The sequence below is a fragment of the Puma concolor genome, chromosome C1 (genome assembly GCF_028749965.1).
Source record: "Puma concolor isolate L17-30 chromosome C1, mPumCon1.1.hap2, whole genome shotgun sequence".
Lineage (NCBI taxonomy): Eukaryota > Metazoa > Chordata > Mammalia > Carnivora > Felidae > Puma > Puma concolor.
Window position 1 is genome coordinate 216,491,359 of NC_141674.1, and position 25,601 is coordinate 216,516,959.

The window sequence follows — 25,601 nt, forward strand, 5'->3', positions numbered from 1 at the left end:
AGGGACAGGGAGAGGAGAGAGAATCCCAAGCAGGCTCCGCACTCTCAGAGCAGAGCCCGACTCAGAACTCGACTCCACGAACTGTGAGATCATGACCTGAGCCGAAATCAGGAGCCAGACGCTTAACCAACTGAGCCACCCAGGTGTCCCAGGCACATTTTTTTGAACAATAAATATACACTTATTTAACCCAGCTCTTGTTGTTGCAAATACAGATCATTTCCAATTTTCCAGTTATGAACAATGCTGTGAAAGATGTTTTTATATATGGACATTTGTCCAAATATGTAACACAAATTCCTACAAGTGGAATTGCTGTTTCTGCAAACTTGTTAACATGTTTTGATGATAATCTTATCTGGAAAATAAGCACATTCAACTGTCAAGATTCGATGCTTTGTGATGCTATGGTCTTTTGAGGTTAGTACCACTGTTACATTTGGAGGCATTTTTGGTGACTTTCAGAAAACTGCTCTCTCATTTTCCTCAGCATGTGAGAAAGTTCCTTCTATTTCTGCTTCTTCCTTGTCCTTTCCACAAATTCAGATCACTCAGCGCTGACTGCCGATGAAGTATCTCTAACAAGGCTGTAGAAGCCTGACTGAGCTACTCCCGGGCTCCACAGGAAAGGCTTTTTTATCTGTCTCTGAAGGAGCTTCCACTGGACTTAAGACTTTGGAAGAGAAGCCGGGTTCTGATACTCCTTTCCTCTCCCCTGCCCTCCTATTTTGTCCAATTCCATTTCATGCAGTAAATTCACTAACTTGTTAAAGGCAAATGAAGCTCAGACGATTCTATTACAGGCCATTTCCATTCTCAGTTGACATTTGCCATCTTCTCAAGAAACTGTCTTCCACTGACCATTTTCAGTATCTACTGGCCTCTTCCTCTTGTTTACATTCCGCACCTTTAGATTATCTTCTAAGAACCCATTTACTGTTAGATCATAGATAATTTCTAGGCTTCTAATCTTTAACATAGCCAATCTATTTACATTTTTCTTTAACCGTTCTTTGCATTCCATGTCTTCGTTGTAAAAAAAAAAAAAAAAAAAAGAAAGTTCCCAAGGGCAACGGGACACGCTTGCTAAAGTATAGCGCAGCCAGACTTTGGGTAGGCCTTGGAAGATACCGGCGGTCTAGGTGAAGTTAGGCTGGCAATATACCAGGTACAGTACGGTGCACACTGCATTACATAGGTTATTCCTTTTAATCCTCACGGCATCCCTGTGAGGTAGATATCAGCAGGGTCCCCGTTTTACAGATTCAGAAATTGAGGCTTAGTGAGGTTGCCGCTCATCTACAGTCACTCAGCTACTAAGTGGGGAGTGGCTCCCACTTCTGTTTGTAAACGACGCGATGAAGAAAAGGGAGGCAGGCCAAGAAAAATATAAATCGCGGGGCGGGGGGGGGGGGGCAGAGAAGTTAACTTAAACTGGCGGGCGGCACCCTCCCGGTCTCCTTCCCGCCGGCAGCTGAACTTACAGCGTAGCCCGCACGCCTCCCAGCGGCCGCTTCCCTACTCCCTACTCTTCCGGCCTCGGGAGGGCGTCAATACCCAGCGCATCGCGCCGCCATCGGCCTCGCGCGTGCGTGTGGCGTAAGGCGTCGGGTGAGGAGGCGGGTCTTCCGGCCCAGATTCAAACCATTTCCTGCAGGAGCCGGAAGACCGTCCCGGACGGCGTTCGGGGCGGCCTGTGTGTGGAAGCGAGCTCCGGGCCGCCGGCCTTCCCGCGCCGGCTAGTCGCCCCATGCCGCGGGCTGCGGCCGCCAGTCCCCGCTCTCATTGGCGGTGCTGAGACGCCGGGGCGACAGCGCGCGAAATGTCGTCGGGCCTCCGCGCCGCCGACTTCCCCCGCTGGAAGCGCCACATTTCGGAGGAGCTGAGGCGGCGGGACCGGCTGCAGAGGCAGGCATTTGAAGAGATCATCCTGCAGTGTGAGCGGCGGGCGGGTGCGGGGAGTGGGCGGGCGGGGCCCCGCAAGAGCCGGCGGGAAGCCGAGGCCGAGCCCTGGCGACGCCCGCGCGCCTTGTGGCCGCCCCAACCCTTTTTTGGATCTTATTCTCTTTCACTGTAGACGGTTTCCCTACTAAACTGTGTGTTCTCCAGGGGCAGGCACCGTTCGTGCTTGTGCTTGGAAATCCAGCAGCCGCGCTTTGTGTACGTGAATAGGCTCCGGAAACGGCCCGTTTCGGGCCTCGTGTTATGAAACGGTCACCGACTTTAAGCCTTAACTCGCACAAGTAATGTTGTCCTCTTAGTGTAATGAAATGTTCAGCCTTGGAGTCCTCAGACCTCTTGTCTTTACTCCACCTCGGTGTTCTTTAACTGTTACAGGTTTTGAGTCTTACTGTTCAGGTGGGAAGTTGTGGTCTTTACTATTACTGAAAACTTCAATATGGAAGAGGTGGATTCCTCCTCTCTCCACCCCTGTGCACTTTGAGGACAAAAGTGTTTGTACCCTTAGATGAGTCCTAATGAGCGTTTCTTTGCCCCCTTCCAATTTTACCTAACTGATGACACATTTGGGGGAAGAAATGGGCCCTTTTCAGTCCTATGGTTCCATCTGCCCTTTGGAGAAAAGTCTGGAGTTAATGTCGATGATGAGGTTCAAAGCAATAGAGGTATTGAATTCTGACTGTGCTAAATCAGTGGTTCCCTATCTTATGTGCACGTTGGTATGACGTGGATTTTTTAAGAATTAAAAAGCCCAGACCAATTAAATTGCAGTATTTAGGGTGGGACAGGGGTATGAGTGGTTTTTGGTGCTCCCCAAGTATTTCTAATATGGGGGCTAGTTTGAGTGCTGTGGTAAATGTGTGGTATGTGTTATTTCACTTTATCTTCTTGAAAATTCTATGAGGCAGGTCCTAGTGTTGCCTTAGGAAACCCAGGCTAAGAGAGATTAAGTATTTCTTTGGGGAGGCATGCAGATTCGTGTTGGAGTCTGGATTTGAACACGGATGTGATGGGTCCTAACTTTTGCATTAAAAAAAAAATTTTTTTTTTTTAATGTTTACTTATTTTTGAGAGAGTGAGACAGAGCATGAACGAGGGAGAAACCGAGAGGGAGACACAGAATCTGAAGCAGGCTCCAGGTTCTGGGCTGTTAGCACAGAGCCCGACGCAGGGCTCGAACTCACGAACCATGAGATCATGACCTGAGCGGGTCAGATGCTTAATTAACCAACTGAACTACCCAGGAGCCCCTGCATTTTGTTTTTCTCGCTGGAGCCCCCAAGAAATGACCCTTCCTCGCTTTTGCTGAATCCACCCTCTTAAAAAAGATGGGAAGGAAAGAGAGGTGATGTGCTGTTGTGTGAATTCCTTTTACTCTAAGAGATGTGGCTGCCAGACGCACAGGGAACCCTTCCAACTCAAATGCACGTGGGTTACATAAATTCGGGTGGTCAGGTATTTATTGAATGCTTAATCTTAAAAGCTAACACATACCGAAAGTCACATTGGACTGGAAGTCTGACTCCACACCTTGCTGAACTTTTCACTTACCTTTCTGGGTCTGGTTTGCTGCATCTATAAAATGCAGGTGAAGCTTGCCCTGTCTGCTTCATAAAAACTGTGTGCATGAGTGCTTTGAAAGCCATCTACATAATAGCCCATAAACAGAAGTTGCTTGTAATTGTACTGACAGAGATCGAATGGTTTTTCTGCATTGACAGTGGACATTTCGGTGGGGTGGGGGGGATGTAGGAGGAAAGTCGGAAGGAGACCATCCTGGAGAGGGAACTCATCATTAAATAGCTGTAGTCAGTAGCTCATGCCTGAGGGGCTAGGAGCCCCGACTGAGATGAGAGGTAGTTCGAGGGCTGGAGAGCAAGACAACCTTTGCCTGTTAAGTTTTTCTCTTGGACGTTGGGGAGGTCACTTCCAGTTTGCCTGTGGAACACCTTCCACCCCTTCTTGCCTTCCCAGGCCAGTCAAGTTCAGTTCCTGCCTGAGCCTAAAGAGAAAGATGAAAAGAGACTAGGGACAGGTGGCAGCTCTGCCTCAGCTGGATCCTTCTCTTTTTTTTTTTTTTAATTTTTTTTTTAACATTTATTTTTGAGACAGAGAGAGACAGAGCATGAACGGGGGAGGGTCAGAGAGAAGGAGACACAGAATCTGAAACAGGCTCCAGGCTCTGAGCTGTCAGCCCAGAGCCCGACGTGGGGCTTGAACTCACGGACCGCGAGATCATGACCTGAGCTGAAGTCGGCTGCTCAACCGACTGAGCCACTCAGGTGCCCCTGGATCCTTCTCTTTAGTGCGAAGAACTTTCAAGCAGGATCCCTCTGGAATGCCTCCTGTCCTTTTTAAGACCTGACTATCCCAGGGCACCCAGCTCTGGTGTGACACTTTAAAGACCTTATTAGAGCCCTTTGATGTGAGTGAACACCCAAGGTTGCAATGACATTTCCATGTTCTGTTGAACTGATGGATGAAATTAATCTAGACCAAGAGTATTTCTGTTTCTGTCCAGGAGTTCCATTTTCCACATGTAAAGGAGAAGTGGGGCTCAAGACTCTTTTAGAAGAAAGATAAGCCCTTCCGACAGGAGTACTCACTGGCACGAACCCTATCGAAATTTTGTTCTCGAGCAGTTCTGATCTCACACTTGTAGGATTTGTGACAACCCCCATCAAATGTAGCTATTCTGCAAGTGTCCCATGATCAATCTCTTGTTCTGCTCAGTGCCCCTTCCCCTCTTGCTAGTCCCCGTGGACTGTCATTCCTAACTACTTGTCATTTGAATTCCTGCGCCATGCTTCCTGTCACTTTTGTTACTTTTCAGAAAGAAAACTCAGTTTCTCTCTTGAGTTCTCCACTCGTGTGTTCTTGACACGTTAGCATCTTGCAGCCAGTCGCCTGAGCAAGGAATTTCAGGATAATCTTTGACTTCTTACTAGTAAATCTCCATTCATGTCACTGCCTGCTTTTCAAATCTGTTAATTCACTACTGCCAGTAAGAAAAGTTCTGAATTTTTCATTCTGCTCGTTCATGTGTTGGCTGGCTCCAAGTTTTCATTTCTAGCCACTTACCAGATGACTGCCTGCCCTCCTGCCTGGACTCCACTATCTTCACCCGTAAAACCACCCAGGCAAATGAGGGAAGATCACTCTTCTGTTCCCTTTTATGCTTGACCCTCTGTTATACTTGAGCTCCTTGAGGTCAAGGACTTTTCATAGTTGTATCTCTAGTGCCCAGATCTAAAAATTAAATTTTCCAAATGTAATAATACGGTAAAGCTGTTTCGCATTGCTTAGAGGTGCGTAACGTGTCATTTTTCCATTGTATTTGGTTGTGGTTTTTGTCTCGTTTTATTTTTTTACTCCTATGATTAAAAACAGGTAAATGGGGGACATTCTTGCAGCGAAGTTTCCACGGGTTCCTTTGACTGGGTTGCTCATGCTCAGGCCAAGAAGCATCGAAGGAGCGTATGTTCCTGGGTTTTGAACGGTTGCTACCTTTGCTGTCAAAGTGCAGTACCTAGGACTTTGAGGCCTCTTGAAAATGAAACCTATCTAGTCTTCTGGTTGTTTTTTTGGTCCAGATCTTTATAGGATAATAAATAGTAATAAGGTGTGCACCGTTAAAATTTTTTTTCTTCTCTTTTTTAACAGATAACAAGTTGCTAGAAAAGTCAGATCTTCATTCAGTGCTGGCCCATAAGCTACAAGCTGAAAAGCATGACGTCCCCAACAGGCATGAGATAAGGTATTTTGGAACTATCCTGTATCGCTTGTGTCTCTTCAGCAGAAACGTGTCTGCGTTTAGTTGTCACTGCTCGTTTAGAGGCGAACAGAATACCGCGTCTGTGCTCCAGTTTGTGTCTGCTCCTTTCAAATACGAACTTCTGAAGCCAAGTACCTAAAATCCTTTTCTGAAGGTATATGCCCACCCAGAAGGCTTAGCAGTAGGTGCTGTGAGCTTGAGAAGTTGCTCAAGGCAGGTAACTGTGCCAATTCCTTCTTCAGCCTCGGGGTCCACTTTTTCTGAATAATCACATCAGTAAGCATTCTTGAGCAGATTTACACGAATCTTGTTAATACTGGATTATATCCTGGTGCATAAACATATAAAGTGCTTCGTATATAGTACAGGTCTATTTGATCCTTTTTAGTTCGGTGGATTTCAGCATATTTTAATAGAGTGTGAAATTAAGCTAGCTGGTGGCAACAAGCTTTTTTTTTTTTTTTTTTTTAAGAAAGGTTAGGAGAAACCTGCATTTTAACAGAAAGGGTAAGTTGTTTCATTAAACATGCAAATATGTGTTCACAATGGGAAGTTTGATATGTTTACTTGGGTTATTCATGTAAACTGTATTTCTTTTTGGGGGGTAAGGTCCAAGAAAATCTAATAGCCAGACTTAAGCAAAAGCAGTTTACCATAGAATCATTCTGTAGTGTTATTATTTTTTCCATATTTATCACGTTTGCATATTACATATGAGAGTTTGTATGGGAATAGTTCCCATTATTGCTCTAAAATCTATATACTTTTTTGCCTATCTGTTAACATTTACCAACAAAAACAAGTTGGTAGTAATTCAGCGATTTTTTTTAAAACCCAGAAATGTGAGGTGTGGCTGAATTTATTTATCTCTGTAGCTAAATCTGCTGTATAACCATCTGCCATCCATGTTTCCTCATTTCACAAGATGGTCTCCCAGCACACCAGAGTGGGCAAGAGGAACAGATGGCCCAGCCCAGGGTTTGTCCTTGCTTAATAATAAATTCAAGAGATCCTGCCTGACTGTGGCCGGGGTGGGGGGCGGGCGTGAGCGGAGGGGGGGACTACTGTAGTATTTAAAATATTAGTTGCAGTGTTCTGGTCAATTTTAGGTGTAGAAAATGCCATTTTACCTTTTTCATCTAAATTCAGTCAACTGAAAACTTGTAATACTTTGTTTCTATGTAGTTAGATTCTGGGTGATTATACTTCTTTATTCTTTATTGGTCAGCCAAGCTTATTTGTTTGGAAAGGTGCAATAAACAAATACACAGTAATTCTTTTGACTATCACTGGAGTGGTAATTTAATCGGAGGTCCTTCCTTTCCTACAAACTTGAGCCCCTAATCAGGCCTCTCCTCCTGACCGCCTTGTTTCTATTAATGGTGTTCTTATTTTCCACAAGTCATCTATGATTCCTTTTTCCCTCAGTATCCTGCCCCTCCTTGTTGGTAGTCACCCACTCAGGCATGCTCATTTTTCACTCACAGCCTCTTAATGCATCTGTCCCTTCATCCGGTGGGGAGACTAGCTCAAGGGGTGTTTGACGGTGTCGTAAGGGTGTTTGCAGAAGATGGGCCTGGTTGTTTCCTTCTGCCTTCTGTCTCCTTAAGTTCTGCCTGTCTCATCCTAGTTATTCTTAAAACGCTACTGCCCATGCTTAAAAAGCTTTATCTGGATCAATTATCTGAGTCTCTTCTGAAGCGTTTTAATCCCTTTGCTTTCTGAATAGGTTAACATTAAACTCCTCAGCCCAGAAATCGTTCAGTCCTGTCTTTGTGTGTGTGTATGCTTCCTGGACCGCAGCATCTGGCAGAATTGTTAGAAATGCAGAACCTTGGGCCCCCGACCAGACTTACCGTTTCAGAAACTGGGGGTGCAGGGATGAGGGTGGCAAGGGCCACCATAATCTGTAATTAGGTGGTCCTGAGAACCACCGCTTTAGACCATGGCTGCCCAGGAGTCCTTGTCAGCTAGCTGCATCACCTGAGGGGTAGAATGAGTGGCCCGATGCTAGCGTCCTAGAAGAAGGGACTGGTTTTACGTTTGCATATCGCACGTTGCTTTGCATTAAAATAAGAGGATTTAGTACAAATAATTTCTAGTCTTTCTGCCTAGTTTAGGATGGTTTCTTGTAAAGTGTTCCACTTTCTAATCTCTTGGCTTCGACTTCATGGGCTAAAATTGGGGAAGGATTAAGTTGCCTCAAAGGATGAGGTATTAGGATGTGCTTAGAACATGTGATAGAAATAGCTTTAGACATCAAGGGTAAAGTTAGGAGGGACTGTCATGCTGCTGCTCCCTTTTCCCTCTGGTTTGTTGCAGGGCAGACAGAGGAGGCTGTTCTCCCCCCTCCCTTTGGGTGCTGGTGTCCTACTTTTCCAGCATCTTCCTCTTCTCCATCTAGTGCTTTTCCTGGGTGATGGTTTAAACGTCTGACTATCATCTGATGGTTCTCATCTGTAGCTGCAACGGAGACCCCAGCCCTGAACTGGAAGCCCACAGTTCAGCCATCTGCTGTTTCTGAGAGAGGATGTAAACCCTTGTGAAGTCTCCAAAACCACATTGACCCTGAGAGAATCTGAACTCAGTTCTGTGGTTTCAGATATAATCTGTTTGCTGACTGCTTCTACTTGCTCTCTTTGAGCTTGGACCTCTTTACGTGACGTGCAGACTCTGACACCCGGTTTCCACTCCACACACCAGCTTGGGTGTCCAAACCGCACTCTTCAGGCCTCCCCCGAAGCCTGCTTCCCCTCTAGTCCTAACCATCTCAGTAGGTGGCACCTGTGTTTTACCAGTTGCTCCCAACGCCTTGGAGTCCTCATTGACTGCTGTCTTTCTCGTAGACTCCACAGCCAAGTCCAAGGCAAATCCAAGGACTGTCTTCGGAATGGATCTAGGATCTGACCACCTCTCACTCCCTCCGCTGCTACCACCTCGACGTGAGCTGGACTGTGTAACAGCCTGCTAACTGATCTCCCTATTTCTACCCCTGCCCCCCTGCAGTCAGCAACCATAGCTGTGCTTTTAAAGCATACGTTACTCTTCTGTTCACAGCACGACAGTGGCTTCCAGTCATGCCTAGGAAAAGTCAGGGTCCGAAGAGGGGCCTGGGAGGCACTGCATGATGGCCCCACCTCCTCCCTGACCGTCTTCTCTACCCTCCTGCACGCGGGGCTCCTCTCACACTCTCCCGAGTGCACCAGTTGTGCCACTGCCTCCGAGCCTTTCCAACACTTGACGTTTCTTCTGTGTGTCAGGCTCCAGCCCCTGGGGGCTGCATAGCTTGCTCCTCACTTCTTTCCAGTCTGCAGTCATGTGTTGCCTCCCAGAAGCCTTCGAGTGCCCTATATAGAACAGGACCCCTGTTGCTGTGTTCCCCTCTTTACCCTTAGTTTCTCTTCACATCTGACCATCCGACTTCATGTATTTACTTGTCTGTTGTCTGCTCTTAACTGTTTATCAGTTGCACAAGGGGGCGCCTGGGTGGCTCAGTCAAGCATCCAACTTCGGCTCAGGTCATAATCTCGGGGTTCTTGGGTTCAAGCCCTGCATCGGGCTCAGTGCTGACAGCTCAGAGCCTGGAGCCTGCTTCGGATTCTGTGTCTCCCTCTCTCTCTGCCCCTCCCCTGCTCACGGTCTGTTTCTCTCTCTCAAAAAAATTTTTCACTTGCATGAGAGCAAAGCTTTGTGTTCACTTCCTTCTTCCAGCTCTAAGGTCAGTGCCTGGCATAAATGGACCTTGTCTTCTCCATATTTACCTAAACTTCATCTGGAACCCATGCTTTGTTCCTGACACGACCAGTGTTTGGGTTGTGGCTGGTTTATTTTACCAAGTGTCTCATGTTTCCTGCCTTCTAGAACTCCATTGCTTGGAGGAACTGAACTGCTTTACTGGCTACGTTGTCATGTGCAGGTTTGAAATTCTGAAGTTACTGTTCACTGCCTGATCGGAGAGGTTTGAGGTCTGATTTTTTTTTTCCTTTCCTCTCTTTTTTGCATGTTCTCTTCGTCTTCCTGGTTTGGGGATTTAGTCCTGGCCACGACGGTGCATGGAATGATAGTCAGCTACAAGAAATGGCCCAGCTGAGGATTAAACACCAAGAAGAACTGACTGAATTACACAAGAAACGTGGGGAGGTACCGATAGCCGCTCCCCATCTGTCTTCTGCTCTGTGCGGGCCCTGTGGTGGGGGAACAGGTGGGCAGGCACACTAGAATTAGCAGCCATCCCAGCTGCCTGTGGCATCGGCCTGTCTCTGAGAACGCAGCATCGGGAAAGGTGAGGTCTTCCCCTCCACCAGCAGAAGGGTGAGCCCGTGGGATAACTGCTGGTTGCCACACTCACAGGTGACACGACAGGTATAAGTGGAGAAACCTCGAAGGAAAGAGCTTGCTGCTTGTTCTACCGAAGGTCTAATACCTTCCTAAAGCATTTGAGAGTGAACCCTGCAATTTCAGAAAAGTTCATTAGAAAGAATGAAAAAGTTCTGGGCTGTGTTTATCCTGGGTGGTGGTCTGATGGCAAATTGTAAAAAGAAAAAGTTATCAGTTCAGCTCAGTTGATCATTTTATCAGCTGAAGGGTTGGAAAAGGTGGCCAGCAGGGGTGGGGGTTGCAGACAGGTTTCCTCAGAGGGAACCTGTAGCACTTCTCGTCTGCCCACGGCTGCTGTCGGCAGGCGGGGAGCCCACATCGTTCCCATGAGTGTCCCCATTGACCCCTCTGCTCCTCGCTGCCACCTAGCTCGTTTCTTCTTGGTGCCTGGGCCGAATCCCACGGGCACGTTTTCTAGAGTAACCCACTGTTGTTTAGTTTCCAGCTGAGGTCCTGAAATCTCTCACTGATGAAAGTGTTCTTTCCTCCCCAGTTAGCTCAGTTGGTGATTGACCTGAATAACCAAATGCAGCAGAAGGATAGGGAGATGCAGATGAATGAAGCAAAGTGAGTAGAGGCGACCCTTCTGGGACTGGTCATGGGTTGCACTTGTCCTTTTACTGTCGGCCGGTGGGCGGGGCCGGCGGTGATGGCTGGTGGATGGGAGACACACCGGGCTCAGCAAGAGTGTCATTTCTGTGCATGCACAGCCTACCTGCTCTAAGGGAGACAAAGGCAAGGACAGTGCCCTCAGTCTCCCAGGTTCCCAGCACACCCCTGGGAAGTACCCTTGGCCCTTGGAGTGTTCCTGAAGCATTCATGGCTCTCCCTGTGGGCACTGCATATGGCAGCCGGTGTCTTCTGTGGTGGAGATGCGGCCAGCATATGTGAGTGTGTGGCCCTTGGGAACAGGGATGAGTTTGTGGGCAGGACTATTCTTGATCAGGGAGAAGCCTGGGATTCCCAGTCCTAGGACGTTTGAGCTGGAGGGGAGCCTGTCTTTCATCTGTGCCTTTTTCCCTTTCTCTGCAGACAGGGGTCTCCAGAGGCTTAGAAAGGCATCTTTGCTCCATGAATGATAGAATCAATAGAATGTGCAGAATTTCCAGCCTCCTCTTAAGCCCCCACTTTAGGCATCAAAGCTCCCTCTGGGGATCCTGCTTTTGTAGTCATTCATCATCTGGATGAATTTCACCCTACATATTTCCTCTCCTAATGGGCTTGTCCTGGAAACCACTGAGGCTGGGCTGGGCTGGGCTGGGCTAAGTAAGAGTCCTCCATGGCACCAGGTGTGCTGGCTGAGGTGATTGTTGGCGGCCCGTGCTCACGTACCTGGCCAGGGTCTCCGGCACAGGGCTCTCGCGTGGTGCCATTCCTCCTCTCTGTGTCCTGCTTTCAGAATCGCAGAGTGCTTGCAGACCATCTCTGACCTGGAGACGGAGTGCCAAGAACTGCGTGGTAAGCTTCAGGACCTCGAAAGAGCCAACCAGACCCTGAAGGATGAGTATGATGCCCTGCAGATCACGTTTACTGCCTTGGAGGAGAAACTGAGGAAAACTACTGAAGAGAACCAGGAGCTGGTCACCAGATGGATGGCCGAGAAAGCCCAGGAAGCCAACCGCCTCAATGCAGAGAATGAGAAGGATTCAAGGTGAGACATCAGTCCACTGTTAGTGGTTTCCGTTTTTGGGGAAGTAGAGCCAGTTCTCTGAAAACAAAAAAACCTAAATCTGTAGCTCTGATGATGGGGGACAGGATGAGACAGTCAGAAAACACTAGTCAAATTAGAAATAGCAGTGGTGGATATAGAAGAGATTTGCATTTATAAGAACACTTTTGTGGCTGAGCAGAGGATTACCTTCCAGAAGGGTTTTTGGCCTGTACAGTTTTTGCCAGTTTCTTTCAGTTTTCTGGGAGAAAAGCTGATTCATTCTTTCTTTCTTTCTTTTTTTTTTTTTTTTAAATGTTTATATTTGAGAGACAAGAGTGTGAGCAAGGGAGGGACAGAGAGAGGGAGACACAGAATCCGAAGCAGGCTCCAGGCTCTGAGCTGTCAGCACAGAGCCCGATGCAGGCCTTGAACTCATGAACCATGAGATCGTGACCTGAGCCAAAGTTGGATGCTTAGCCAACTGAGCCACCCAGGAGCCCCAGAAAAGCCAATTCTTGAACAGTATAAGGTAAAGCAGAATTCAAAAAAGATTGGAATTTCCCCCACCCCTAACTTCATAAAACTGTCCAGACCCATACAAGGTTCTGGCTAGTATACAAGAGGGGTACGATCTAATCTCGCATGAATATAGATGGGAAATTCCAAAGTCTCAAATTTCACTGGTACTTTTTTTTTTCCTACTAGGATTTATCCCAGGAATGAAAAGATGGTTCATTAGGAGATCAATTAAGTCTACCACCTTGCATGGTAAACAGTATGACCACTTTAGTAGATCCCCAAAATGCCATTTGTTCAGACTCAGTTCCCAGTCCTGATAAAAACCCTTAAACTTGGAACAGAAGCTTTTAATAAAAACACCTGTCTACAGCCAGTAGCTGATGGTGTACTTAACGAGGAAGCCTCCCATCTCAGACCCCAGAAGTCCGTCTCAGTGGAGGGAAATGTGTGTTGAAAATTCCCACAGAGTCCCTAACACATCAGAACCAGGACACGGAACGCAAGGTACTAGAAGCAGCGGGTGGGGGTGGGAGAGGGGTCATGCTGATCCACCTAGAAAGCCTAAGAAAATCCCCTGAGAAAAACTAGCACTTAGTGTTCACCAGAGCTTGGAACATACGATTTTAAAGCCCTGGGTCAGTAGTTTAGAATTTGAAAACCCCCGTTAATAATCTAAAAGAATGAAAATAGGAAAAGGTCTTAAAGAGTAATAGTGATAGTTACTCCTACCAAATGACACATTCAGGTAGATTTCAGAATCTATGTAAAAACTGAAACCATGAGGTAGAAGTAAAAAAAACCTGGTTATCTGCTATTGTATGAAAAATTCCTAAGAGGACTTTCTAAACATTTTAAAAGTAACAGAAAAAGTGGACTGTGTAAAATTTTCAGATTTCTTAAAGTCAGAGAACACAAAAGCAATCAATGGGACATGTGATTGTCAAGTAAATCTCCTGATATGGAATTGGATTAAGGAGTAGGCGAGCCCTTGCACAGGTGGGAAGTGCAGGGGGTTCGCAAAAGCACGAGCGCATGTGGTCCGTCCATCTGGTCCCCACAGGCTTGGGAAGGAGACGAAAAGCGCCTTCACGTTGCTCGTGGTGAGCCCGTTCCACCACCTCCCGAAGGGCACCCGGGCAGGACCTGAAAAGTGTTCCCACTTTTTAGGCTTCATCCTAAGCTGGTACGGAGACTTGGTCACGGATGTTGTTTTGTGACGGCACATTACTCAGTGAAAAAGCACTACAGCCCTTGGGGGAGAAATAAATAGGGATATTTTCCTCCAGTGGGATTTTACAAAGTCATCTAAAAATACATGTTTTAGGAATACTTAGTGATGTGAGAAAATGGATAAAATTAATGCAACTAAAAATAGGACGGGAAATGTTTTCATAGAACATCTAAAATTTGAATGAAATCAGATGATTGAAAGGAATTACGTTGTTAATGGTGCTTAGTTCTTGGTGGTGAGAATGTGGCTTTTGTTTTCTCATTTTATACTCTTCTGTATTTTCTAACTTTAAGTTTCTGTTGCATTAACAAAATTGAGCTGTCCTTTTGGATTCTGTCTCATATACTTTTTTTCTTTCCTGTAAGATTTTATTTTTATTTTGTTTTTTTTTTTTATTTTTTAATTTTTTTTTAAATTTTAACTTGTTTTATTTTTTATTTTTTTAAAAATTTACATCCAAATTAGTTAGCATATAGTGCAACAGTGATTTTGTAAGATTTTATTTTTAAGTAATATGTACAACCAACATGGGCAGCATGAGGCTTGAACTTACAACCCCAAGATCAAGAGTCACATGCCCTGTGACTGAGCGAGCCAGGTGCCCCCGTGTTCACTTTAAGTAAAATAGCTCGGCCTCTGCTGTGGAGTCCTTAGGCAGCTTCAGGGTGGTGAGCTCCCCTGGGATGCCTGGAAGTCATAGTGTTGCGTGTTGAACACCTGCCCAGGGAGAGGCAGGCAGGATGAGGAGCTTGGTCATCACAGCGGATGGGAGAATAATACAGACTTCGGTTGAGAGTGGGATGAGAGCATGTTACATGTGTGCTCTAGTTCCTTCCTTTGGAATGTCCTCCTGCGGATATGCTGTCGGGGGTATTACTATCTGATTGCGTAGGCAGGGCCCGGGCTTTCTTTTCATTACTTTGCTCAGACTTTACTCTTTAGAAATTTTCCCTCCTTCCTGCCAATCCCCAGGTTAGATGTCCTCCTAGCAGCCTTTGTTTACCTGATAGCGTGGCCCATTCCGTGTTCTGACGTAGCTGTTCATGCTCTGCTGAGGTCTTTCCTCATGGTCAGGCACAGCGGCTGCCGTGTCACACACACTCGGGGAGTATCCAAGGAGGACGTTTCTTTTTGGCTCCTCTAATGAAGGCCGGGCTGCTGGTGTTCTCTCCTCCCTGTGACCCTCAGTCTGTCCTATGTCCCTTGCTTGCAGCAGGTGCCTTTCCAGTAGAGGAGGGTCACACACCCCACCCTGACATCCCAGTTTCCCTCAAAGGTATCTCTTCCAGCTAAGAAGAAATTATTAAAGTTTGTCATTTGTCCTGTTCTCGTCTTCCAGGTAGAAAATTAAGAGTGTGATGCACTTTCTTAAGCTGCAGCGTCATCCCTTCCCAAGATTCAGATATGCTACCTAGGGAACTTTTCCCCGTTTTGAGAATTAGTGCTGTGATCGAAGCTTTACAAAAAGTTCCAGCAGAATTCTTGGCTGGGGCTTGATAGCAGTGCTAGAATTCTGCATTGGGAGATCTCCACATAAAGGGTAAAAACCACAAGAGATGAACTTGCCGTGGAAAAGAAAACGAGGCCAAGGTTAAGAGTTAGGGAGATCTTGAATTTAGGACTTGGGGAAAGACAAGAATTGTTCTGAGAAGAGGAAATAGTGGACTCAACTGCTGACCACATTAAATTTGTCTGCAGCCGAGACGTCTTGTGTCCAGCCCTGGTCAGTTGAAGCCGTGTGCGTTCTGACAGTTCAAGAATCTCCTATCTCAGTTTCCTTATCTGTAAAATACTGTTTAATTTCAAAGCATTGTTAACGATTAAATGAGTTAAAACCTGGAAGTAATAATACCAAGCCAAGCAGAAGTAAATTCTAAGTAAATCTTAACTGTTACCATTCATGCTCTGGGTACATTGCTGCAGAAAGCCAGCTCTAGACCACCACTAACCCTGGATAAACCTGGTGTGCCTTTATGTCCTGAGAGGCCCCGGGTCATGACAGGCAGGCTTCTCCCTTGCTAGTTCATTCACTGCTTTCTCTAAGAACATAATCCCTCTTCTGGGCTTTGCTCTGGAATCCCTTAAGATAGGGTTCCTTACTGATGTTACTGGTGTGGGCTTGGGACTTTGGTAGCTTTGCCCAGGGCAGTTATGTTACTGTATTTTATTTTTGAGTTTATTTATTTTGAGAGGGAGAGCGAGAACCCCAAGCAGACCCTACACTGTCAGTGCAGAGCCCGACGCAGGGTTCGAGAACCGTCAGATCATGACATGAGCTGAAAAGAGATGCTGAACAGACTGAGCTGCCCAGGTGCCCCCCAGGGCAGTTATTTTAAATGCGCTGGATATTCAGATGTGTTATTAGAGCTAGAAGTTTATTGAGAGCCAAAACCCCGTGCTTTCTTCAAGCAGATATAACCAGTGGGCTTTGTTTTAATAGGCGGCGGCAAGCCCGGCTGCAGAAAGAGCTTGCAGAAGCGGCAAAGGAACCTCTACCCGTTGAACAGTAAGTAGAGATATTCCTGTCAAAACTGTGCTGTTAGTAATTTGATTCACTCTTTTAAAATGACTTTGTAATGTTTTTATTTCTATAAAACCGTGTTATGGATTAGTGGAAAGAAAACCAAAAGATTTAAGGGAGCCGATAAAAACCTACTCGTTACCTCCCAGGAGGCACCTCTAGTGTATGCTCCTCATCAGCCATGAGCGCAAGGTCTGACTTCCCTCACTCTGAACAGGTGACTGCTGCCTGCCTGCTGCTTTCCTCTCGACACTTTGATCCATTTTCTACCCCTCGTCGGGCCTGTTGCCCTGTATTGCCGGGCTGGGGTTCTATCTCTTGCTCTCCGTTCTTGGTGACTCCTGTAGGAGAAAGGTGTTCATACCGAGGCCCTGCTTTAGATTTAGAATACGTACATTTCTTCTGTACTCCCAGATGTGGAAAATAAATCTGCAGTGTATTTTCCTGAAACTACAAAAAAATGATTGACCTAGAAATGACAGCTTTTCTGGAAACTACAAAAAATGATTGACCTAGAAATGACAGCTTATGGAAGCTGTTTATGCTGCCTCCTGATTGCAGCGTAAAGAGGTGGCTGGGCGTGACACGACTCAGGTCCCGCATACTGCCCAGGATCTCACAGAACAGAGCTGAGCAAACCTAACCTAGGGGTGTCTGACTATAGAGGCCTGTTCTTAGTCTCTGTGCTTCCCACTCAGTAGGATTTCTGGGTCAAAGGCCGTGTCTATCTTTGAAGGGTTTCGATTACCAGTTGCCACATCCTGGTGTTTTCTTAGGGCCCTGGGCCTTTGCACCGTCTGAGTGTCTTCATGTTGTAGTATCTGAAAGTGTTCACATAGGGTCAGCTCACGTTTGCTGCTCTGTCGTTGCCCTTGTGTGAACACGAGTGACTCCCCCAACCCACAACCTCGAAGAAAAGAAAGGCCAGCCTTGTTCTCTTTCTTCAGGCCTGCCTTTGGTCTCCCGACATCCCTGCCAAGACTGGGGTCAGTTGCATGGAGTCCTAAAATCAATAGCCAAGGAAAATGAATTTACTTTGACTTGGTTTAATTTGCTTGGTAACAAGTTAAGTATATATTTACATAATCCAAATAATTAATCATGGAAAAATCTTGCTTTCAAGTTCTAAGGAGTCCAAATATTAGGTGATAAAGTCTTGGGTTGTTAGGTTTTATTACTTTACTTCTCCGTGAAGATTGCAACTCGGCAGGAGGTCATTAAGACCAAAATAATTACTTGCCTTCCCCTGAACCAGGAAGGGGAAGGGGAGGGGAGTGCCTTCCAGAGGCACTTTGTATCCAGTGGGATAAACAACAGTGCCTTTCTGTGGTTTGATTATCTTGTGGGACATGCGATGGACTGACTCCCAAGATGTCAGAAGGACCAAGTGTTTGAACACAACCACAAAATACCCAGAGTCAAAAATGAATTGGGTTTAGATTTTGCCTTCCCGTTTTTTAGTATGAAAGCACTATTTGAACCCGATAGTAACGCAGCCGCTGATTTCATTGCTCTTCCAGTAGTCCTTCGTGTCCCCCTGGGCCTCCTGCCTACACTGCCCTTTTCTTTCTTGTACTCCATACTTGCCCCGGCCGTCCTCTGTGCCGCTCAGCCCATCTCACGGGACTGTATCGGGAGCACTGCAGCTGTGAGCCAGACTTCTGGAAAGACCGTCCCTTGGCACGCCATGTCGTTACAGACTTAATAAACCATTGTTGTTGCCTGCTGAGTGAGAGCTGTGTTCACACCTCACAGGATCAAAAAATTGCTTTTCAGGTTATTTCCAGCTGCAATTCTGGATTTGATTTCAGCAGGTTAAATGTTTCTCTTAGTACATTCAGAGTGTGGCCGCCCCTGGTCCTCCAGATAACCCTTGGCCGTCTCCGAGGCGCACAGGCTGACTAGGCGATGGTGCCGACATTCGTAGAGCGGACTCGCCACAGAGCTCCTGGTTAGCAGAATCAAAGACTCGGCCCCTTGCCTTTCTTTCCAGGGATGATGACATTGAAGTCATCGTGGATGAAACCTCTGATCACGCCGAGGAGACTTCTCCTGTGCGAGCCATCAGCAGAGCGGCCACGTAAGTGGACAGGGTGGGCTGGGAGAGGAGAGCTCGAGCCACAGTCTGACAGCACATTTGTGGCCAGGACCTGAGCAGCCTGATGCATCCAGGGCCCTCGCTGGAGCGTCCGGCCCCCCGGTCCTAGGCATGGAGCGTGCGGGCTCCTGAGTGTCCCCGTCTTCCTCAGGTCACCTCTTAATGGGAGACAAGCTGTCCCTTTGTGCTGCCACCAGCTGTGAGGGGAGGCCGAAAAGAGTGTAGTGGCTTTCTGCAGGAGGGACAGGGACACCTTGTTGGGCAGATCAGACTGTATACTTCTTCCTTGGGTTCCAGGATTTTTTCTCTTTGCTAGAGCAGGACTGAAAGGGTGGGGATTGGTTATTTACGGACCCCTTGAGGTCAGATTAACTGTGTCCTTGTCTAAAGCACGATATCCAGGACAGTTAACTTAATGTGTGGGAACCTTGTTTCTTTTAAAACTTGGAAGCTAGGTCCTCCCTCCTGCCTTCCCACTGTTTTCTGGTGGTTTGCTCCTCTGAAGGGTTTCTCAGCTGGGGTTTGGGGACTCCATGGGAAACATACTCCCAGATGTCTATTTTTGTGGACTGTGTTTTATTGATGAATGATTTGGGCAAAATGTTTCTAAGGTTTAAACCTATGCTCCCCTCCTCTTTAGTAAGCGACTCTCGCAGCCTGCTGGAGGCCTTCTGGATTCTATCACTAATATCTTTGGGTAGGTTAGAAAACCTTCACCTTTCCTTGTTAAATGTGTGTGGATATTCATAAGTATTATGTAGGATTTATCACCATTTTAAATGTACACCAAAATTTCAGTGGTGCTGAGTAGACAGATGCTTTAATTTCAGCTTTTCACTTAGCTTCTTCCTTTTCTCCTCCATTTTCTTTATCTTACTCCCGCTGCGTGCTGATCTCTGGCCTTTCCTTTAGTCTGTCTGAGTCTCCCCTTCTGGGACATCACTCTTCTGATGCTGCCAGGTGAAAATACTACCCTCTCTTGGCCCGGCATGCGAGCGTGGCTCCTCGATAATCGTAATCGTGCTGATCACCGCTTCACCATCCCCCACCGCCCACCCCTCCCCGCCATGGTCGGATGTGCATGTGCACCCAGGCCGCTGTGCATGCTCCTAGGAGCGCTTCACCCTTTTGAGCAGGCGCTAGGTTGAGCTCTTTACCCAGCAGTCACGCTCTCATCCCTCTCTCCTTTGGCATGCATTCGACTCCTCCTTGGCCACGGTGTACGTTGAGGGTGATTATAAGTAGGCATTGATGTCACCTTGAAGTCATCTTACAAAAATACAGATGAGCTCCCTCTGAGCGGGCAGTTACAGTATGTTGAAAACGTTTCATAGCAGTTTATTGACTGGGAAGCAATAGTTTGGGATTGCTTTTCAGTGTTGGGTTTTGGAGTCCATGAGTTAGCAAGCCGGAGAGTACAGGTATGTGCTGGAGATCTCTCCGGGTGTCATTTGGGTGAGGGTGCTTCTGATCGGGTGCATCACTCTGTGGTTTGGAGAGTCTAGGAGGGAGAAGAAGCTACTGCCAAAAGTCGTCTGTGAAGCCCTTCTGGGCGTTTGGTGGACATTAAACCCTGTGCAGTCCTAATAGTTTCCTTTATGTTACTTCTTAGGAGGCGCTCTGTCTCTTCCTTTCCAGTTCCCCAGGATAACGTGGATACTCATCCTGGTTCTAGTAAAGAAGTGAGGGTGCCAACGACCGCCATATGTGTCTTTGTAAGTATGGTTTAACCCCACTCCCAGCAAGCTTTGTATGGTAACAGAGCCTGACAGTTAAAGGATCCATTCTGTGCTGCAGCTAAGTTTCCTACCATTTTATTTGTAGCAATAGCGAGCTCTTACGCCTGTTGGCTCTGTCTGAAGGAAGGGATTGATACATTTTGCTTAGGTTCAGGGGGCAGGATTTATTGTAACCATTCTCTAACATAGGACTGGCTGAGAGAAATTGGTAACATGAGAGATGGGAAAAGGGAGAAGTGATTAGGGTTGGTGAGAAGTTACAGTCATGCATGTAATTGTCGTCACCAGTTGGCTTCCATCTAGAATGGAGATTCTGGTCAGTAGTCTGTTTTAGAAGGTTGATAAGGGCAGCTGTTTGCTTCATGAATCTGCCCAAACCCGTGTGACTTGCGATTGTTAGGAGGAGTAAGGTTGGAAGCAGGAGACTGTCCTGGGCAGAGGCCACTCGATAGCCGGACTGTCAGCTGGAGTTCAGAGCTGGGTGCTAGTACCGAGGAGTAATTAGGTCCCCACTGGGGTGATTGAGCAGCACTGGGCCCAGCTTGGAGAAACACAGAGTACCTGGCTCAGGGCCAGCAGGCAGGAGGCTGGTGGGGACCGAAAGGCAGAGCAGGGCCCAGGTAGCTGGGCTGACTCTTGGATTGCATGGGGTGAGTTAGAAGAGCTCGCTTTCAGGGTAGAGAAAGACACGCTGTCAAAATGGGATGAAATTTATATGGGGGAAACTTTCAGTTCCAGGCATAAGGAGGAACTCAGGAGGTTTCCACACCGCAAACTGGTTGAGTGGTTTAACCACCTTGTATGTTGTCAAGGGAGTCTCCCTCTAGATGAGGAGTTAAACTGAGACAGTCAAGACCCCTTCGGTTTCCTGCGGAGGTCAGTGATGATTGGTAAAAGGTCTGATTGCACTAAACATCACAGCCCCTTCCCTGCCCTCACCTCCCAGCAGCCCATTGTTTCCTCCTGTCACATTTAAGTCATGTGTACGGGGTAATGGAGCAGCTGATAGTTTGGGATTCTGTCAGTGTGTGTTTCTGAGAGTGGACAGTTCACAGCTGACAAATATCCGACAGAACCAGCCGTGCAGGAGATTGAAGAGTGGCAGCTATGGGTGTGATGGTGCATGATCTCAAGTTTTCAATCTGAGACCTCCCAAGTAGAAAGCATAAAGAAGGAAAAGGAAGGGAGTCACATGGAGGCAAAAAAGGTTGGTCCCCCTACAGCTTTTCAGCAATTCAGAAGGGCTGAGGTGGGGGTGTCATCACCAGGGAGAATAATAGTAAGACAGTAATAAAGTGATGTTTCTGTCGCCATCAGTTAATGGTCATGTTTCTGATAATATTTCAAGCATCTTTTTCAGTCCCAAGCAAATGTGACAGATTCTGTCTTCCCAAAATGATGTTTTTGGCAAGTGATTAATGACTTGGCTTGTTGGTTGGTTGGTTGATTGGTTTGAAGTTTATTCATTTATTTTGAGAGACAAAGGGGGAGGGGCAGAGAGCGAGAATCCCAAGCAGGCTCGGTGCTCAGTACAGAGCCTGACGCTGGGCTTGATCTCACGACCCACACGATCGTGATCTGGGTCCATATCAAGAGTCAGATGCTTAATTGACTGAGCCACCCAGGCACCCCAGTGATCTACTACTTGTAATCCGTGTTTTCCAGTCTTTTTTTTTTCTCCCTTTTAATTATAGAGATTTTCAAATCCAGAAAAAGAACTTCCGGTACCATCATCTGTCAGGCAGCTCTAGTTACCCACGTTTGCTAGTCTTACTCTCTCGCCCACACACTTTACCGGAGCACTTTAAAGCAGATTGCAGACGTCGTAGTTCATCCGCAAAGGTTGCAGCGTCTGTAGTCTTTTAAGAGAGGTTTTAGTGAATCTTCTCATATTCTTTTCTCCCATCTTAGGAGAGGATGCTTTTTACTCCGCTTCCCTTCCCATCCTGAACACAGAAAACATGCCACCTTTTCAGATTATTTGTTCTAGTTTGAATGCCAGTCTCAAAAATTTCCCTGTGAAGAATTTAAATTCTCCCAAAGTAACACCTATTTTATTGAAGGCCTTCTCGAGGTCAGGCACAGTCCTAGGTCACAAAACCTGTGGAAGTCTTTTCCTGTATATGGGCAAACTGAGGCTTTGGGAAGCTAAGAAACTTGGCCGAAGTCACCCTGCTAGTACACATTACAGAGCCATGTTTCCAGAACTGAGTAGAATCCCCCTGTTACACTGATGTGTGTTGTAGCAGCAGGAATGGCATCCACTCGTATCAGGACTCCATGTTCAGATTACTCCTACTAGGAAAACCATAAAAGCTTTTTTTTTTTTTTTTTTTTTTTTTAAATCATGAGAAATCATGCTGTACTTCCACTAGATAAAGAGTTTAGTGTGTGGCGTTAATATAATCTGGACCAAAAAAGAGGCAGTTAAATCAGAGGCTTACTTTTAAGCTATGAAGATCATAGAATATAGATTGAAATTGCATTTTTCTTAAGAAGAAATAAAATTAAGGCAAAGACAAACTTTAGGCGGTGAATCTACACAGATTTTGATTCCTTTTTAAGAAGGTTGCTCTGTATTTAAAAAATGGAACTGTAACTTACAAGAATAAAATGGTAGCAGAGTCTCGGGGAACCCTAGGCTAGGAATCCAAGTTAATTTATGAGTGATCTCCTTTATTTATGGATAAATGTCTAACACCTTTGGTTAGGCATCCAGAATGTTTGTTTGTATTGGGCTCGCTCTTCTCGAGAATGGCAGTGATTGGGGTTGAAGCAGGGTGCTTGTCTTGCAGGACGCTCATGATGGGGAAGTCAACGCTGTGCAGTTCAGTCCAGGCTCCCGGTTGCTGGCCACAGGAGGCATGGATCGGAGAGTTAAGCTTTGGGAAGTGTTTGGAGGTGAGACCTGAAGAGTGAGAGAGGGAGGCTGTGTTGGGGACATCTGGTTGACCTTGTTTTCAGGCAATGTTTGAATTGTTCATCTTCTCAAAATATACAGTATTTTGTGTAAGGGATCATCTGACCAAAGCAGCATTACCATCTCAGACATTACAGCCAAGTGGCCGTTGCTCTGAGTTTTTAAGTAGTGACTAGAAAATGCTGTTAAGTTACAGATACGTTCGTGTTTGCATTTTCTCAGATACGTACTAGAATATTTTCCAAGATAGCACAGGTTTTAGAAGGAAAATAAAAAGTCTTACAGTTTTAGACTTTATAATTAAACTACGCATTGAGCTAAGGTGTGTGCATTTAATAACACAAGTGGCCTTGGCCTGGGGGAAAATGACTGAGGTCATATCTAAGCTTGGGAAGAAAAAGAGGGGTGTATCTCCCAGGAAAAATGTATTTAACGAGCAGCGTATCATCAAGAGCCCAAAGATCAACACCCAGTCTCTTTGATTAGACCTTGTTTCCGAAGTGACCTGTGAGTACTCAGAAATGCAGTGGCATTAGAACAGGAAATGGGGCTTAATGAAACCATCTCTTAGACTTCTGAAGCTGGGGATAGCTCAGTTTCAGCATTTTGAGATTTAGTTAGCTACTCCTGGTTTTTTTTTAAATAAAGCAAGGTCAAGGGATACGGCTGAAGGTGTTAGTAAGAACCAGTTTGTCAAGTTTCTGCAGTTGTAGCACACGCACGCTGGCTGTCCAGCAGTGAGTAGCTCCAGGATGCCCTGGTCTCTGTCGTTTCCCCCGATCCTCACGACAGCCCTGTGCAGTTTGAAAGGTACGTGTCGCCCCTACTTGACAAGATGAAAACAGGAAGACTCAGAGACCCTACTTGATTTGCGTTGTTGGTTTACATGGCTGATAACTGATCGGTGAGGCAGGGGAGGGGCACAGCCGGGACCTGACCTGGGTCCTGTGACTGCGGAGCCCTCGCTCTTCCCACTGCGGCCTCCCTTTAGCTGTAGAGCTGCTAAGCCTGTGTTGCTGCTTTTAGTGTGTTCAGAGCAAGAGCAATCTATTGATCCCTTTGGTTGTAACAGATTATCAATAAAGCACCAAACTTGTGTGCTCTGCCCCCCCACAAGAAAGTGACTCTAATTAAATTCCTGGCAGTTATAGCTATTTGAAGGCCATCAAGATTTGTGCCGTTTTACCCAGAAACACCTTATGAATGATAATTGCGGGAACTGTTGGGAAGACAACAGTAAAGCCATAGAGTAATAATGGAAATTTTATGAGATTTGGTTTTTTAAAATCTTAGGTAGATAGCAGTTTTTTGTTTTTAATTTTTTTATGTGTATTTATTTTTGAGAGCAAGAGACAGAGTGCGAGTGGGGGAGGGGCAGAGAGCGAGGGAGACAGAGAATCCGAAGCAGGCGCCAGGCCCTGAGCTGTCAGCACAGGGCCTGATGCGGGGCTCAAACCCACGAACTGTGAGATCATGACCTGAGCCAAAGTCGGATGTTCAGCTGAGCCACCCAGGCGCCCCAGTAGTCTGTTTGGATTGTGCCTTGTGATTAAATAAAAATCACCCTAGAAATATTTTTTACTTCTGAGTCAATAAAAGCACCTATAAGAAAATGAGAACCAACCTTTGGTAACAGTGTTACATTTTTGCTGCCGAAGAGGAAGTAAACGCTAATGGAAATTATGAAATAGTTTGAGGGGGTCCTGTTTTTTACCCTTTTAAAATATCAGAATAACTGCAGTTTCTGCCCAGTAGGAACATTTGTCCTTGCTCATTCTATAAAAAGCACAAGCTCCATTGGGAATTGTTTGTATAAATACTGTTGACATAGCGTCCCTTGGTGTCTTCTAGATAAAAGAGCTTTGGTAAGGTCTTTTTGGTCATTTGAGATCATGTAGAATAGCATTTATTGATCCTTTCTTACATTTTGGCCTGTGTCAACTGCCAGAGAAGTAGACCGATATCTTGGGCATAAGCCAGAGAGATATTTCTTAGAATTTACAGTAATATTTTTGTAAAGATCTAATCTAAATAAAGACCTTAATTAGTGGATGTTGGCCTCTTTTTGACTTTTGAAAATCTAATGAAAGCTAGGATCAATAAAAGGCATTAAATGTGCTATACAGGTATTTTGCAGATAAATTCAGAAGGAGGGATTCGCGAAGCCCTCAGTAATCCTGACCCTAAATATTTGACAGCTCCAGACCAGTATTTATATCATAGTTTTTGCCAGTAAGAGAAAAGGCTGTTCTTTGTGATGTTCCCTATTTTGTGCTCCCCTTTTATGAATTTGATTTGAATGGTTCCCTAATTGTTTCTCTGGACTTGCCATCGTTAAGCTGCTCTTTAAAAAAGGAACTTAGTCACATCATCTTGAGACTCGTACTCTTACAAGTTTGTGCCTGCATCATTAAAGTTTCTGCGTGGGTGGCCAGAGCTGTGTGAAAGCAGGACCCGGGCACGTGGCTGGGCCTGTTGTGAAGGTGGCTGGGGAGAGGGGAGCATTGACAGGCAGTGGGATTGCCAGAATCTTAGGTTCCCGGAGACAGAGTAAGCATAAGGACAAATTGCAGAAACTCCAAACTAGCTTTACTGGCATTCTGAGGACTAGCCAGTTACACAGAACTAAAAAAAGAAATCCTTTTCAGATCCGAATGAGAATTATCACATGGATCCTGAAAATTTAGTGGTCAGCTTCTACAGAAGTGATAGCTCAATTGACGCGAATACTGATCAAACCCAAAGATGTATTTATCTGAATTAGAAACATTTTACTCAGAAGTACCAGAACTAAAACTCAGTCTCTAGGTG

The 25,601-nt window shown here is 46.1% G+C and overlaps 1 protein-coding gene and 1 non-coding gene across 4 annotated transcripts in view; both read left to right on the forward strand.

Moving 5' to 3' along the window:
* Nucleotides 1-1,643: 1,643 nt before the first annotated feature.
* Nucleotides 1,644-25,601, forward strand: part of ATG16L1 (autophagy related 16 like 1) — a 36,037-nt gene continuing 12,079 nt past the window's right edge. Inside the window, exons 1-11 of one of the 3 annotated variants that reach the window (XM_025912739.2) lie at nucleotides 1,644-1,937; nucleotides 5,623-5,716; nucleotides 9,769-9,874; nucleotides 10,605-10,678; nucleotides 11,511-11,762; nucleotides 15,953-16,018; nucleotides 18,027-18,113; nucleotides 18,772-18,828; nucleotides 19,044-19,091; nucleotides 19,744-19,846; nucleotides 22,666-22,771. In XM_025912739.2, coding sequence (XP_025768524.1) covers nucleotides 1,823-1,937; nucleotides 5,623-5,716; nucleotides 9,769-9,874; nucleotides 10,605-10,678; nucleotides 11,511-11,762; nucleotides 15,953-16,018; nucleotides 18,027-18,113; nucleotides 18,772-18,828; nucleotides 19,044-19,091; nucleotides 19,744-19,846; nucleotides 22,666-22,771 — 1,108 coding nt within the window. In that variant the 5' untranslated portion in view covers nucleotides 1,644-1,822. The remainder of the gene's footprint in view (nucleotides 1,938-5,622; nucleotides 5,717-9,768; nucleotides 9,875-10,604; nucleotides 10,679-11,510; nucleotides 11,763-15,952; nucleotides 16,019-18,026; nucleotides 18,114-18,771; nucleotides 18,829-19,043; nucleotides 19,092-19,743; nucleotides 19,847-22,665; nucleotides 22,772-25,601) is intronic. The other 2 variants (XM_025912740.2, XM_025912742.2) reach the window with 2 other exon arrangements.
* Nucleotides 20,746-21,020, forward strand: LOC112849162 (small Cajal body-specific RNA 6). Its single transcript, XR_003222588.1, has one exon.